This window comes from Centroberyx gerrardi, chromosome 4, assembly GCF_048128805.1.
Source record: "Centroberyx gerrardi isolate f3 chromosome 4, fCenGer3.hap1.cur.20231027, whole genome shotgun sequence".
Classification (NCBI taxonomy): Eukaryota; Metazoa; Chordata; class Actinopteri; order Beryciformes; family Berycidae; genus Centroberyx; species Centroberyx gerrardi.
This window is the reverse complement of record NC_136000.1, coordinates 26,168,313-26,184,430: the sequence shown is the minus strand read 5'-3', so window position 1 is coordinate 26,184,430 and position 16,118 is coordinate 26,168,313. Positions and strand designations below refer to the sequence as shown.

Here is a 16,118-nt window from a genome sequence, read left to right as displayed (position 1 = left end):
CATGACCAGGACAATCCAAAGGTTGTGTGTGTTTATAAAGAGAGGCAGAGTGTATATGCATGGGAGAGTGGGAGCAATGCACAACTAAATCAGTCACCATTCAATCATGTTTGGATCTCTGGTTCTAGTCTGGGTGGCTGTATTTCTCCTCCTGTTCCTCTTGCAGAACCACAGGACTAAAAACTTCCCTCCAGGCCCCCGACCCATCCCCATCCTAGGAAACCTGCTGCAGCTCAGTCTGGAGAGTCCCATTGCAGATCTGGAGAGGGTAACTTTGAATAATGCTACTTATAGAACTCAGTTGTATATGATATCCATGTATTGAATGCACTATCAGATGATGGATGGATTATTCAAGATGGACAATCCTGCTGGAGATCTGGAGAGCAGAATATTAATTTGGCTGGATTTACACAGGCACTAATTATATTTATAACTCTTTGTAGGACTAGTATAATCTTCATGGCTCATGCTTCATGGGTTCACGCCTGCTGGCTCAGCAGTATATTTTGGTGGAAGAAAACTGTGGCAATATCCTGTGCATCCAGTCTAAAAATTTTAAATGCATCAAAATAAATGCAGTTCGGTGCATACTATGTATACCGAATTGAAGAGTGGTGATTAAAATACATAAAATGCCTTGAGTCATGTTTTATGAGGGATGTTATTTTGCCTGTAAGTGAACATAAATATGAAACTGATAGATTTTTGAATGGAGTTTGTTTAGTTTATACACTACCTGGATATTTCGTTACAAAACATGATGAACTCGGTGGGCCTACTCGTTTACAGTGCTGCTTGTGCTGGGTATCCGCTACCTTTCTATTTGAATTTGCTGGTCTTGCTGGGGTGGAGGTAGGGGTGATGAAATGTTGGTATGGTGAGCAGCAGCAATAAATATCATTGCTTAGCTTCTTTCCCTCAACTTGCGCGAGTAAACACTTTGGGTCATTGTTTTGTTTTGTTTTATTTACAGATTAGTAGGAGGTGGTTAGCCTACATCTAATGTTGCATGAGAGTGTTAAGTAAAGTTAATTCAATCACAGTCCAAAGAGCAGAGCTGAGCTTGTTTAACTTGATAACATCTGGACTCTATAGCCACATATAAAGTTGAGTCTGTGTGAGGGTCACTTGAACAAGCTGGTTGCAAAGGTTGTGATTAGAATCTCTAACTGGCTCCATTTCAATCTCTAATTGTGTCAGTTCTTAGGGTAATTCCAGATAGTTTTTCAATGGACACAAACTGGATAACCTGGCTAAAGCTTTTGTAGTCGTGTATAGAACTATTCTTTTTTTTTTAACACTTTTGGTGTTAAGGCCGTTTATATAGAGTGAAGGACATGACTCCTAAGTACTGGGACAGTGAAGTAATGTTATTTTTACTGCATACTAAATTTATATCTCAGATGAAAATCTATTACCTGGGCTTGATGTTTACTTGATTTCTAGTTTTTGTATTTTGACATAGTGAATATGGTGCCTGGACAATCTGTGCTTCACTACTTAGAATATTGTCCACTTGGTGAAATAAATTATTTATCTGAGCTGCACTGAAATATGCAGATTTTAAAATACATTGTTGTACGTGTACATGCAATTGATTTAGGCTGAGTTAAAATGTGTCAAAATTAGTGTTGAATAAGACTTAAATTAGTTTTTTATATATTATAATAATAATTACATTGTAATTATATTATTATATATTATCATTGACTTTGGGGAAATGTCTTTACATTTCAATTATGTTAGAGTAACCGAGATTAAGATGTTAATCAATATGTCAAGACACTGAAAGCTTTTTTTGTTTTACTTTTTGTCATGTATTTCACAAGTGAACTATGTAATGACCCTTCCTGTTCAGGGGTGGCATGACAACCAGTTCCTACATGGGTGTCACCCATATATTGTCTGTGTTCTTTGTATTTGAAGTACACTGAAGAAGATATATTACTGAAATTGGTGTTATTTTAACCTCTCTGTGCCCCTAAATAAAGGCATGTGAATAGAAATACAACTCACAGTCATGCCTCACTTGGATTTTTATACTTTTGCATACCAGAAGTACAGTTTTTCCATTTTATCCTTATAAGCATTAATCAACAGATATACCATTATTAAACAAATGACGCCATGTAGTGAGTAAACCTACTGGAGAGGGGTGGGACCTGACAGGGTCTTGGTGGGGTTTGAAGAGGAATGGAGGGGTCAGGGGTCACAGGATGCGGGCAGGGACCAAATGGTGGAAGGGATCAGGGGATGGGGAGGCAGTCCACTCATCTGTCACACTAGAATCCCCATGCGAGAGTGCAGGATTTCGACTTGACATCAGTGAAACACTGCGAAACACTGTGAAAATCGAGAGAAAAGGGGACCTCCACCTTCACCGTCTCTACGCTAGTGAACAGTTAACGGATAATTACGTACACTGAGGTCTGAAAAGTTCAAATGGCTTCAACCTTTGATGTATGAAAAAATACAGACAGCGTGGCGTAAATGTTACCTAATCCCAAAATTATAATCATAATTTATGCTGTCATTCTGCCCTCAGCTGGCCAAACGCTATGGTAACATCTACAGTCTGTTCTTCGGCCCCAGACCAGTGGTCATCATCAATGGGCTGGAGGCCATAAAAGAAGCCCTGGTCACCAAGGCCGCTGACTTCTCTGGAAGACCACAAAACCTCATGGTCAATCACGCAGTACAACGGAAAGGTACAGAGCAAGTTTTTTTTATTGCATTAGTTTGGGTTATGTGGAAGAGGATTAGGGCCACACGTCAAAGATTTATTGGAATTCTGAGTTTAATTCAGAATTCTGACTTGAAACTCTCTTCCATAGGGTTAGGACTCAGTTTAAAAAGACAAAGAAATTCAATCAGAACTGCTCAGTACAGGGGTATGGAGTTGAAACTTTTTTTGTAATGTATATTTTATTTGCTTTTCTCAAAAGAATTAACATGTGTGACGTGTTTCACGATGGCGATTTCATGAAATGCATTGTTATTGTTAGCACATCAGTGTAATAATCTCATACTGTAACAGCAAAAGTTGACTTTTCTTAACTTCACTATTATTAATTAATTAATCATTATTAATCATTTTGTATTCTGACTTTATTGGTAGATATAAACTCATTGCATATGTCAAACCACTTAGAGCCAGCCTTATGAAATGTCAGTGGTAAATGAGTGTGGGACTATTGCCTCTGTAAATGTAATCTACACTTCACATTGGTTTTAATGACACATTGGCAGTCTCATGAACTGTATAAAACTTGATTAACCTGACAATATTATTCACCATTGTGCAGCATCCATCTTAAGTTTAACAGCCAAATGACCATTCATAATTTTAATGAATTAATTTTAATGAATGAATGTGAACCCTTTCTATCCTTTCCGCTCTATGTTCTAAGTCTACCTTTTTGCCCCTAGCTCATGCTCCAGGAGTGATTCTAGCAGATTATGAGCCTGGTTGGAGGGAGCACCGACGCTTTGGTCTGATGACCCTGAGAAACTTTGGTCTGGGGAAGAAGTCCATGGAGGAGAGGATTCTGGGAGAGATACAACGCCTGATGAAGGTCCTGGAGGAGAGTGTTGGTATGATAGAGAGGGAGCAATCATGATGATGAGTGTTTACCACTGTAGGACCAACCATGGCTACTCAGCATTTACATATCAGCCTGACTTACGCTACAGTACCAAACAAGGCTGACCAAAGCTTACTCATTTGCCTGATTTCCACCACTGGTCCAAACATTGGTTACTCATAGCCAGCGTTTCTCAGTTTTCCCTAAAGCAACATTTTTGTAATTCTTGTCTCCCTTGTGCAATTCAATATGTCACAGACTGGGTTGATTTCTTGGGCCAGGCTCTAGTGTCAAATAAATGCAGTCTTCTTATTTTTTAGTTCTAATATTTTCGCTTAAATTTAATAGCATAAATGAATATCTTGTGTGGCCCAGAAAACTCCACCCAGCCCTGCAATTGAAACGTTATAGAGGGAAGTTAAACCTACCAGTGACCTCTAGTGACTCACTTTGGTCAAGATCATGTCTGTGAAACATCTGCTACTAAAAAAAGTTGCTAATCATCATCTGTTTTCCAGGTAAAACCATGAATCCTCAGGTGTTGTTCCATAATGCAGCCTCCAACATCATCTGCCAAGTCCTGTTTGATACCCAGCATGATTATGACGATGAGTTCCTCAAGCTGTTTGTTCACATTTTCAAAGACACCTCCAAGATAATCAATGGGCGCTGGGGGATGGTGAGTCACAGCTTGAAATAATAAGAATAGAACTAGACAATAACGTCATCACATTATGGAATTTCATTCAGTTCAGTTCAGTTCATAGGAGCAGTATTAGAATGGTTATTTTTTTCTGAATTGTTTTAATTTAGCTGTTAAGAGAGATCAGAACGAAAGAAGCTAAACAATGCACTTGAATTGAGCCTGCCTGCTTAGCCTAGCCTAACTAGCAACACCACATTAGGTTTAATAGGCATGTAGAGTTGAGTATCGTCAGCATAGCAGAGAAAATTGATGTTGAAATTACGGATAATTTCGCCAAGAGATAGCACATAAATGGAGAATAGCAACGGGCCTAGCACTGAGCCTGGTATGCCGAAGTCAACTTTGGAGCATTTTGGAGATGATGTTGAGAGAAACACCGTTCATTCTATCTGACTTTATAACGTATACTTTCTCTATTCCTTCAGATTTATGACTCTATTCCAATGGTGCGCAACCTGCCACTACCCTTCCAGAAAGCCTTCGAGCTTTTCAAGGTATGTTCCATAGGCCTGGGAAAAAAATTATGAGGGAAATGAACACATGAACCTGTGAAAATTATAGTTCTTTTCAACATGAACTCTTTTGGCCAGATTGCCCAGGAAAAAGGCATCGAGCTGGTGGCTGAGAACAAAAAGACCAGGGTTCCTGGTAAACCACGACATTTCGTAGACTGCTACCTGGATGAACTGGAAAAGGTGTGTGTGTGTGTGTGTGTGTGTGTACACACACACATGTATGCGTGTGTCTGTCTTTCTGTCTTTGTGTAAGTGTGTGTGGAGAGATTCTATTCAATTGACAGTAGTAGCTGGTACGTAACTGCCATGTTGTTGAACAGTGACATACTGTATTTTAGCTAAAGTAGTTCATTAGGATGGGGTAACATAACACACCAAATGAGAGAATAGCTAGTGACAGATAGAAGGGATAGTGTTTACCCACTTATTCTCTCCCTCCCTGTCTCCAAAGAGAGGAGATGATGGCTCATCATTTTCTGAAGATCAGCTTTATTCATATATTCTGGATCTTCACTTTGCTGGGACTGACACTACCTCCAACACCCTGCTCACTGCCTTCCTCTACCTGTCGACCCATCCACAGATACAGGGTATGTACTATGTGCTATGAATTATGACATGCTCACACATGCAGAGTCTTTCATATTACCATATCGAATGTCAAATAACACATTATATGTTGCTAAATATCTTGCATGGTTATGTTTTTTTATGTTGCTCTTTCTCTATCTTTGTGTGTCTTTCTTACCTCTCTCACTCTTTCTCTCCTGTCCCATCTCTTCTTCTCTCTCTTTCTCAGAGCGTTGTCAGCAGGAAATAGACAAGGTTCTGGATGGGAAGGATCAAGCCAGTTTTGAAGACAGACACCAGATGCCCTACATGCAGGTATAAAGTAGTCAAAACTCACGCTTTTCAATCAGAGCTACCAGAGCACTACTTCCGCTTTCTGAATGTTTTCAACATTCAGAAAGCGCCACAATGGGAGGTGTTCTGTGATGGCACTGCTGTAGATTATACTGCAGCATGTTACTCTAATGGCTGTCTCTGTCCATGCAGGCTGTGATCCATGAGGTCCAGAGGATAGCTGACACTGTTCCTCTCAGTGTCTTCCATTGCACCACTAAAGACACAGAGCTCATGGGATACTCCATACCCAGGGTAAGAGGAAATCAAAATTGGTGACATAGATAAAAATGAAACGACTTCAGACGTATCATGGTAATATCCTACTGAATAACCCCAAAATGAAATTTCAGTCATGATCTATTCACCCCCATGTCAGTCGAAACTCCACCCTAACCCTGAAGTTCGTGGTCACTCAGTTCCACTCAGTTCCATCTAAGCCTTCTCCCAAACTATTGAAGTTAACAGAGCCATCTTGTTACAGCTCAAAAAAAGTATAAAATGCCCATCAAATTTCTCCAAACAGCTCGTGCAGCATAATCCAAGGGTTTTGTAGCCAAACAATCGCACCGTGGGTCCAAATGTCCAATATTTACCTTATTATCTCCTATATTTTCCTCACCGACAATGGTTTGTGCTAGAATGCACCAACAATCATCAGAGAGAAAGATTTTTTTTTAATGTTTTTTTGTTCAAAGTCTTTTTATTGGTATTTAAAGTCATACGAAATGCAATAAATCACAGATACAGTTGGATAAACACAATATATCCCCCCCCCCCCATGTTTCTGCTCCAACAGAGCCCCATCCCTATTGTACCATTTAGTAATCAAACAAAATAGATTTCACAAACAATTACATGTACATTTAAATAAAGTCAATGTGACAAGAATCATAGGTAAGATACAAAAAATAAAATACAATAAATACAATTAAAAGATGCAATAAACGATAAAATTAAATAAATAAATAATAATAAATAATGAGTGGTGAGAAAAACATATAATATGGGGTCAGTATTACAAAACTACAATATCAGTGGCGTCCATTTTTTCTATATAGGTCAAAAATGGTTGCCATATAGTATAAAACTTCTGAGCACACCCTCTTGTAGAATAGCGCATTTTCTCCAATGTCAAATGATACATAAGGTCTTTAATCCATAGCTTAAAGGTTGGAGGGAATTTGTCCTTCCATTTAAGCAGTATAAGTCGTCTAGCTAAAAGAGATGCAAAAGCTATCACATTTTTTGCCTGGTGACTAAGATGTGTATCTTGTGGAGCTACTCCAAATATTGCAGTAGTAGCAGAAGGTTCTATGGGTACTTCCAAAACATCTGAAAAGGTTTTAAATATCGATTGCCAGAAATCATTTAGTTTTGGACAAAACCAAAACATATGTGAAAGGGTGGCTGGCGTTTGCCTGCATCGGTCGCACATAGGATCAATACTAGGCGTGAATTTAGCTAGTTTTGCTTTAGACCAGTGAAGACGATGTAAAACCTTGAACTGGATAATTGTATGTCGTAAGCAAATTGAAGAGGAATGTATCCTATCTAAAGCTTTCTTCCAAACTTCATCAGGAAACTGTGTCCCCAAATCTCCCTCCCACTGATTCCTTAACAAAGTCAAGGGTTCCAAATTATGTGAGTTTAATAAGGAATAAACTATCCCAATAGTCCCTTTGGAACATGGATTAAGTTTCAAAATGGAATCTAAAAGAGAGCTGGGTGGTTGTGATGGGAAATAAGTGGAGGATGCTGATACAAAACTACGGAGTTGCAGAAATCTAAAAAAATGAGAGCGGGGGATATTGAACTTCAGCATTAGCTGATCAAAAGACATGAAAGTATTATCAATAAATAGATCTCTTATTGTGGTGACCCCTCTCCTAACCCAAACATCAAAAGCTCCATCTATAATCGATGGCCCAAACATGTGATTTCTCACTATAGGAGCATAGATTGAGAAGTCGTTGAGTGAGAAGGATCGTCTGAACTGTGTCCAGATCTTAAAAGAATGCTTCACGATCGGATTTGAAGTGTACCTGGATATAGGTTCAGATAGGGGAAGTTTTGAGCAGAGCAGTGCACATAAGGAAGTGGGGCCACAGGATAAGTTTTCTGATTGTAACCATTTGGGGGCAGTGCCATGAGATGGAAACTCCTTCCAATATAACATAATCCTTATGTTAGCAGCCCAATAGTAAAATTGAAAATTAGGGAGAGATAGTCCGCCGTGCTGACGGTGCCGCTGTAACATGCTTTTACGTATTCAAGGGTTTTTCTTATTCCAAATAAATCCAGATATCAATTTGTCTATAGACAAAAAAAATGATTTTGATAAAAAGACAGGAATACATTGAAATACATATAAAAATTTGGGCAGCACGTTCATTTTGACTGTATTGATTCTCCCTCCCAATGATAAAGGTAGGAAGCTCCAGCGTTCCAAATCTTGTTTCAGGTGAAGTAGCAGTGGGGGGAAATTAGCTTTAAAGAGGTCTTTAAAATCATGTGTAACCCAGATTCCTAAGTGCTTAAATTTGTGTGTGCTTACTTTAAGGGGAATGAATTAAATGCAATTGACTTGGCTGCAGTATTCACCGGCATGATCTCACTCTTTTGTAAATTAACTTTATATCTAGATATTTTGCCGAAGTCTTGTAGTAAACTAAGTGTTTTTGGTAAACTAATTAAGGGGTCAGATAGGTATAAAAGCATGTCATCAGCATAAAGGGATACTTTATGCTCCGAACCATTTCTTTGTATTCCCTTAATGCCGGCTTCACCACGCAGCGCGATCGCTAACGGTTCGACTGCAATAGCGAATAAAAGGGGCGACAAGGGGCAGCCCTGCCTAGTACCACGACGGAGTGGGAAATAGGAAGAGAGATTGCTGTTCGTTCGGACAGCTGCCAATGGGGAAGAATAGAGCACCCTTATCCAAGAGACGAATCTTGAACCAAAACCAAATTGTTTGAGGGTGTAAAAAAGATAATCCCACTCCACCCGATCAAATGCCTTCTCGGCATCAAGCGATATTAATATTTCCGGAATATCGGGTGGAGTGGGATCATAAAGGATATTATATAGGCGTCGTATATTAAAAAAAGAATGGCGATTTTTAATAAAGCCCGTTTGATCGTCAGATACAATTAAGGGTAGAACAGCTTCTAAACGGCTGGCTAACATTTTGGAAAGAATTTTGCTATCCACATTTAAGAGTGAAATAGGTCGAAATGCGCTGCATTCCAGAGGGTTTTTATCTTTCTTAGGGATAAGTGATATAACCGCCTGACGCATGGTCGGAGGAAGGGAGCCAGTAATAAATGATTCTTCAAATACGGAAAGCAAAATAGGGGCAAGTTGGTTGGCGAACTTTTTAAAAAATTCACTTGGGAACCCGTCGGGTCCCGGAGATTTACCATTTTGCATGGAATTGACTGCATTTGTAAGCTCCTCTATCGAAAATGGTTCTTCTAGACCAACTGCAATCTCATTATTAATTGTAGGAACATCTAATTTTCCAAAAAATGAATCAAACAAAGAGTCGTTCCCAAGAGATTCTGTAGTATACAACTTTGAGTAAAATTTGTGAAAACACTGATTAATCTCTGAATCTCACTTATCTCAGCTATAGTTCGATCTGCGGTTTTTTGATGAAGCTGATGAGCGAGAACTTTCCCAGTCTTTTCACCAAATTCATATGTCCTACTCTGTGTTTTATTAATGAGGTTTTCGGTGTGTCTAGTTGATAAAAGGTTGAACTCAGTTTGAAGAACTAGTCGTTGTTTAAATAAATCGTTAGATGGAGCAAGAGCAAGTGTTGCATCTAGACTTAGAATATCATTTGTTAATTGCTCGAGTCTTGCGTTGTGACATTTTCTGAGTTGTGCACTGTACGATATGATTTGTCCCCTGAGGTATGCCTTCATTGATTCCCACACTATTGAGAGAGACATTCCTGGGGTCTGGTTATGTTCAAGAAAGGAAGTTATTTCAGTCGAGATAAAATTAACAAAACCTTCATCAGACAGCAATAATGAATTGAGACGCCAAGGACGATAGTTAATGTGAGAGATTGGTATACGTAGGGTCATCAGTAAAGGGGCGTGGTCTGAAATGACTATTGCCTGATATTCACACTTACTCATTAATGGGAGAAGTTTCCTATCCAAAAAAAAAAAATCTATGCGTGAGTATGTCCCATGGACAGGTGAGAAGAAGGAATAGCTTTTAGATGTAGGATTCTGAAAACGGAACGCATCAGATATCCCATTTGTGTTGAGAAATAACTGAAGTGCAAGAGCTGCTTTGGATGTGGTCACCGTTTTGGGTGAGCTACGGTCTAAGGTAGGTGATAGTACACAATTCATATCCCCTCCGAGAATAAGATAGTGTGTATCCATATTTGGGAGCTGGGCAAAAATTTTTGTGAAAAATGAGTTGTCGTCCCAATGTCGCGCATAAACATTAGCCAGGATGACTGGTGTATTGTATAGTCTGCCTACTACGATTATGTAACGGCCTGAAGAGTCTGTTTCAACCTTTGACATAACGAATGGGATGTTCCTATTGATAAGGATTGCTGCCCCTCTGGACTTGGAATGAAAATTAGAATGGTATAATTGACCTATCCATCCTCCCCTGATTCGAAAGTGGTCAAAAGTTCGCAGATGCGTTTCCTGAAGGTAGGCTATCCCTACATTAAGTTTTTCCAGATGAGATAGTACCTTTTTACGTTTAACAGGGTGATTTAAAGATTTAACATTCCAGCTTACAAAGGTTACATCGCAACTAGCTGATCCGCTTGGAAAATGTAAGTTAGCCATGGTCTTATCTAAGAGAAGAAAAAATTAAAGGCGTATTGAGATTTAATGGACTTGAGTTTTCTAGAACGCTGAAAGGACCCCTCAATAAAAACACTAAGAGAAAGGAAAGAAAGAAGAAAATCAATCAAGTCTGGTACAATAAATTCCCAACCCCCATCACCTATCGGAACGAGGTGACTCCCAAACCCCTCGCAAAAGTATCCACACATTTAAGTGCTTGTAAAGGGATGTGCTAGCCCTAATACACAAGACCCTACTGTATATAGAACGTAGCTTAATGTAAGGCACATTGAACAGCAAGTTGGTATATCTAAATATTTTCAACCCAAAGGCATATTATATTCTATAGATATAGAAAACTTTAAAAAAAACAAAAACAAAATAAATAATAGTAATAATAGCAGTGATAATAATAATACATTTGTGTTTTGGCTCAGTTTTGTTCACTGGTCTCCAGATGTCTTTAGATATACTGAAACCAATCCAGTGATAATACCCCCATACCGGTATCGATTCACTGAACACTTGGTTATGGATAAGCATGTCAAACATAAATCAGCAGTTTACCATCTCCTTAATATTAAGGTCAAATCAAAGAAAGAAAAAAGGAAAAAATTGGCCCTGTGACATCACTGTACCACTTACAAGAACGAAAAGTATCGCATACCGACCAGCCAGGGTTGCATGGCTAAGTAAATGTAAGTGTCTTAAGAGAACAAAAATGAAAAACAAAGGGTGGCCAGTAGTAAGTGTTACTGACATTTATCTTCCTTGCTTTAATTACAATTAACTGCTGAATTGGCAGTGTTCGTTCCACAATTAACTTACTTCAACACAATTAACAAATTAAATGGGCGGTATTTATAACTTTTGTAGTCACATTGTAGTTACATTGTTTACTCACCAGAGAGGACAGTGTCAACATAACACTGATGTGAGATTAAATCACTCTTACTTAAATCATGGTTAGTCCTTTGGCGCTTCTTGTAGGATTTTGGTTTTCACATAAACCATGGCATCCTCTGGGCTTTGAAACTGTCTCTCAGTTCCATTATGTGTGACGCGGAGACGTGCTGGATAGGAAAGGCCATACCGAATGCCATCTCGTCCACGGAGCAGTCGCTTGACTTCACTGAATGCAGATCTAGCTTGTGCAACACTCGGGGGGTAATCCGGGAATATGGAGATGGCGGTTCCGTTGAACTTGAGAGGACCGCTCTCCCTGGCACGGCGAAGGACTTCGACACAGTCTTGATAATAATGCACTTTCGCCACAATGACACGGGGCTTACCATCTGGTCTCCTTGCCTGGAGACCCCTGTGTGATCTGTCGATCAAAACATCTTTGTCCATGTTAAAAACTTCTTTCAGTAGTTTGGAGACTGCCGCTGGAATATTTGAGCCAGGGGTCTCCGGGACATTAAGTATTCAGATGTTGGAACGCCTCATCCTTCCCTCCATGTCAAGGCATTTTTCCCGTAGGCTGGTTACCTCCGTCTCGAGCTTGCCTACCTTGGTTTGCAGCGAAGTCACGTCATCTGAGCATGATGATAACCCACGCTCCATTTCCGATATGGTTGTTTTCATCGTCTCCACATCAGAGCGAATTGTTGCAGTATTATTTGCCACTTCTGTTTTTAGTGCGTGAAGTTCGGATTTGACAGCCTCAAATTCCTCAGCCAGCACAGTCTTTAGCTCCGACCTAAGCAGTACAGCGATGTCCGTTTTCAACGAGGTGAGGATTTTGACTTTCAGGTCCGCCGCCTCCATTTGATCATCTCATTGGGGGGAGTCACTGCTGCTCCCGGTAGATGGAGCACTAGAGCTCGCGGCTTTAGGCCCAGTAGCGGAGGTTCCTCCAGTGAATTTATACTTTCGCAAATTGTTGGCCATTGGCGCGGCAATACCAAAACTAAACTAATGAAAAGTGAAAATAAACTTAGAACAGTATTTCGTAGCCTTTCGTGGGTGTAGAGTGCCTAAACAAAACTTTTAAACCGAATTTCAGCAGAGCTTGTCAAAAACACAGCCTACTCCATAGCCTGCTCGCTAGCGCCTCTTTTTAATGTTTTTTTAATGGTGTTTTTTAGCACTCCACAAAGTAAAAGCTCTTTAAGACAAAAAAGAAGCATAGATCGTAGACGATTTTTTAAATACTGAGTACATCATTTAGTGATGAAGGATCAGAAAACTACGTTTTAGATGGCTGGAACTCAGTCAGACTCAGAGTTTCAAGAAGCAAATCAATTCTAAATTGATAACACCAGAATTTAGACAATATACTGTAGAGTTGTGGAAACAGACAACAGGACAATACTGGAGTTTAGTCAATTTGAGTTAGGTGACCTACTTCTTGCTGACACAGGGACATGGTCAGACTTGATGTTCTCTAGGTAATAATTAGGTAAATTATATATAATTCATGACGTAACAGATGTTACAGTCTTGTGTCTAGGGCATACAAGACTAAGGACTATAGCAGAGGAGGGAGAGGCAACGAGTATGGTTTTGGTTGTGTTTTCAAATTTTAATAGAACTCTAACTGTTGTTCTTCGTTGTTGTTATTTGTTCTATAGGGAACCATTGTCATTCCAAACCTGTCCTCGGTGCTGTATGAGGAGGGACAGTGGAAATCCCCACACGAATTCAACCCTGAAAACTTCCTCAATGACCAGGGAGAGTTTGTCAAGCCGGAGGCCTTCATGCCTTTCTCTACAGGTGCGTGAGCTGCTTAGAGCCTGGCCTCCAGAAATGTTGTGGAATGAGCACGATGTCTTCAAATGCAAATGCATGCTCTATGCATGAAAAGTGAGAGAAATAGATTGTCCTACCACAACATGGAAGAGGGAGGCATGACAGGTAGTAGTCTCGCATTGAAATAGTGCGGTGTAAAGGAGGACATTCTGGTCACAGTGGTGGATGGGTGTATACATTTGCCTTCAACTCCAATAACAGAGGTTGAATTCCCAACTGATGCCAAGAAGTTTTCTACAGTGAGTGTTTAAATGTTGTGAAAGTTGAGCTCGTCTCAACAAACTGAAGAATAAACATACAATTTATAGAGAGATAGGAGCAATGTACATATGTGGTGACGCCTTTAGACTTAGGATAGGTGATCTCAAACACATGTGCATTGTTACATGAGTTCTTGGAAGAGCTCAGACATTGAACATATTGCTGTCCCAAGGCCATCAATTAGAATATTAAACAGAAGACTCCGAATAAATATAACCATAATGCCTTTGTGGATTCGTCAGTTGTATAGTTTCATGTGCTTGCCTCTTCGTATGACCCCGGTCAAGATGTATTACAGCAACAGGAGACCTACTGGTCTACCTCAACAAGTGAAGTTTTCATTTTTAGTGAAAGTGTGTCTTATTCAACCATGACCAAAAGCTTCCCCTAACCATAACCAAATTGTTTTAGTTAGCCTAAACTTCACTGTTACCTTTTCACATGACCAGCACAGGTGGAAATGGCGTGTCCAATTCGTGCTGTTCTCATAATCCAATTCATGATGGAGCAATGTAACCTTCACATAATTTGTGTCTACAACACGTAATCTGCATTTCAGAGTCCGTGCTCATTTCACAAAACCACAAGTCTGCATATGCTTCTAGGGGAAAAGGTGGTTGTAGTTCATATTCTTCATGCTGATGTTATTGCTGTTTTAAACCACAGGTCCCCGTATGTGTCTTGGAGAGGGCCTGGCTCGTATGGAGCTCTTCCTGATCATGGTGACTCTGCTGAGGAGGTTCCAGTTCAGCTGGCCAGAGGACGCAGGACAGCCAGACTACACTCTGGTCTTTGGGACGACCCAGACCCCCAAACCCTACAGCATGGTGGTCCGATTCAGAGAGAGTGCATAACAGGTCTTGAATCAGGCCTTGAAAGTTTGTGTCGTAGTCCAAATTCAAACATAAGACGAAATGTAATAATTTTGTGATCCCAAGACAGACTTAGAGAGGAATTCCACTGAAATTAACTTTAAAGGAAAATTCCACCCTCAGATACTCTTACATTGTTATGTATCATCAGTCTGTGATGTTCAATGTATTCCAGGAGATATGTTCTGATGAAATGTTGTAATTTACCTTTTTGGTGTACTCACTTTCCCTCAACCTGCCTGGTCTACTTCTACTTCAGTAAGTGATTTCCGACATTTCCCAGAATGCCGTTCGACAACCCCCAGAGAACGGATGTGAACTCGTTGCATTTCAGCTGTGGGTTTTACATGACCAGAGTAAAGTTACTTGATAATATACAGTGACTACTTTCCCACCTTCTATAACTTGCAAAGCAAACAAGTAAAAGCACATTAATGAATATATTTGTGGAAGATTGCCATTGTTGACTAATCTAAAGTTGCTCTTTTACTTCATTATATACTGCATCTTTGTGCAAGAGCTTCTCAAGTCTATTTTGTGACATTTATAACTCATATAACTCAAAGACTGAGCTGATCTGTTTGCATTTCTCTTCCCAAGTAATCTTTATCAGGCAGTAAAGCAATACAGTAAAATATTATAGACTATGTACACTGCAAAGAAATGTCCATATTAACAAGTTATTTAATCTTGTATTAAGTACTAAATAGTGAGAATTTTCTTGAATCAAGTGACATTATCTTAATGCTAGTGGTTTGATCTGCCTTCTTTCAACATACTGACACTCATTTCTAGAAAATTCCGGAAACAAGTGAAATTATCTCATGCCATTGTCAGATATTATCGCTTTGCATTTTAAGAAAAGTAATGACCTGTTAAGATGGAGTTTTTTCAGTGTAGTGTAAGTTTTTTTTTACAGTGTTTGACACGCAGTCAACACCAGCTGTCCCAAACACATTTCACACTAAGAACTTACGTATTCTCTCTTGTTCCTTGTGATACTATGGATAAACATTGAGCAATTCATTCATTCGTTGTAATTCAGAGACCAATCTAATAACATTGCAATAAGTTAACTGGTTGCTTACTCCAGGATTTACTATGTTTCATCACTATCTAGTCTACTACACTTTCAGACTGAATTCTGTGTTTTTCTTCTTCTAGGTGTGTAATTAGACCACCACCTAGTGGGAAAGGTAGACATTACTTCCAACAATTGTAAGCATGTTAAAATGAAAATAATGAAAATAAAATCAACAATGCGTTTTCTCTGCTCCCATCACTTTCCGATTTCCCACGTACCATTTTTAGCCTTCAACCCGGAAGTCATTGGCTCCAATTGTAAGCTAAAAACCTTGAAATACAGCTCACAAAGACATAGTTTCAATTTTAAAAATCGCTAACTGTTACCATGAAAAGTCAGGCTGTAGTTATTACCAAATCAAATTCAAATGGGAACAAATTCTTCATTACGCCGGGGACTTTCCTGAGATGGAAAATGTGTTTACGGTCGGCTTATTAAGTTGTTTGAGGAAAAAGTCGGCTGGCCCGGTGCATCGTGATGATGAAATATGCTGCCAGAGCAACCGCATGGCTCTTTGACGTGTTTTTAATAGTTTTTTTAATACAATGGAGTTCTATGGCTACTGAGACATGGCTTTATTGGGCATTGGCTACATGGACGAGAC

The 16,118-nt window shown here is 39.5% G+C and overlaps 1 protein-coding gene across 1 annotated transcript; it reads left to right on the top strand.

Moving 5' to 3' along the window:
* The first annotated feature begins 106 nt into the window (after nucleotides 1-106).
* On the top strand, nucleotides 107-14,412 carry LOC139930255 (cytochrome P450 2D15-like). The gene is made up of 11 exons (XM_071923374.2): nucleotides 107-268; nucleotides 2,549-2,711; nucleotides 3,445-3,597; nucleotides 4,106-4,266; nucleotides 4,719-4,787; nucleotides 4,884-4,988; nucleotides 5,260-5,398; nucleotides 5,608-5,693; nucleotides 5,865-5,966; nucleotides 13,120-13,261; nucleotides 14,225-14,412. Exons 1-11 carry the CDS (start codon nucleotides 107-109, stop codon nucleotides 14,410-14,412), a joined length of 1,470 nt encoding a protein of 489 aa, XP_071779475.1.
* Nucleotides 14,413-16,118: the final 1,706 nt, after the last annotated feature.

Bases quoted from the DNA above. Each gene is read 5' to 3' on its own strand.
- LOC139930255 (XM_071923374.2), top strand. From the start codon at position 107: ATGTTTGGATCTCTGGTTCTAGTCTGGGTGGCTGTATTTCTCCTCCTG. The intron at 4,267-4,718 runs GTGAGTCACAGC...CTATTCCTTCAG, and splicing joins TCAATGGGCGCTGGGGGATG to ATTTATGACTCTATTCCAAT. The intron at 13,262-14,224 runs GTGCGTGAGCTG...TTTAAACCACAG, and splicing joins CTTCATGCCTTTCTCTACAG to GTCCCCGTATGTGTCTTGGA.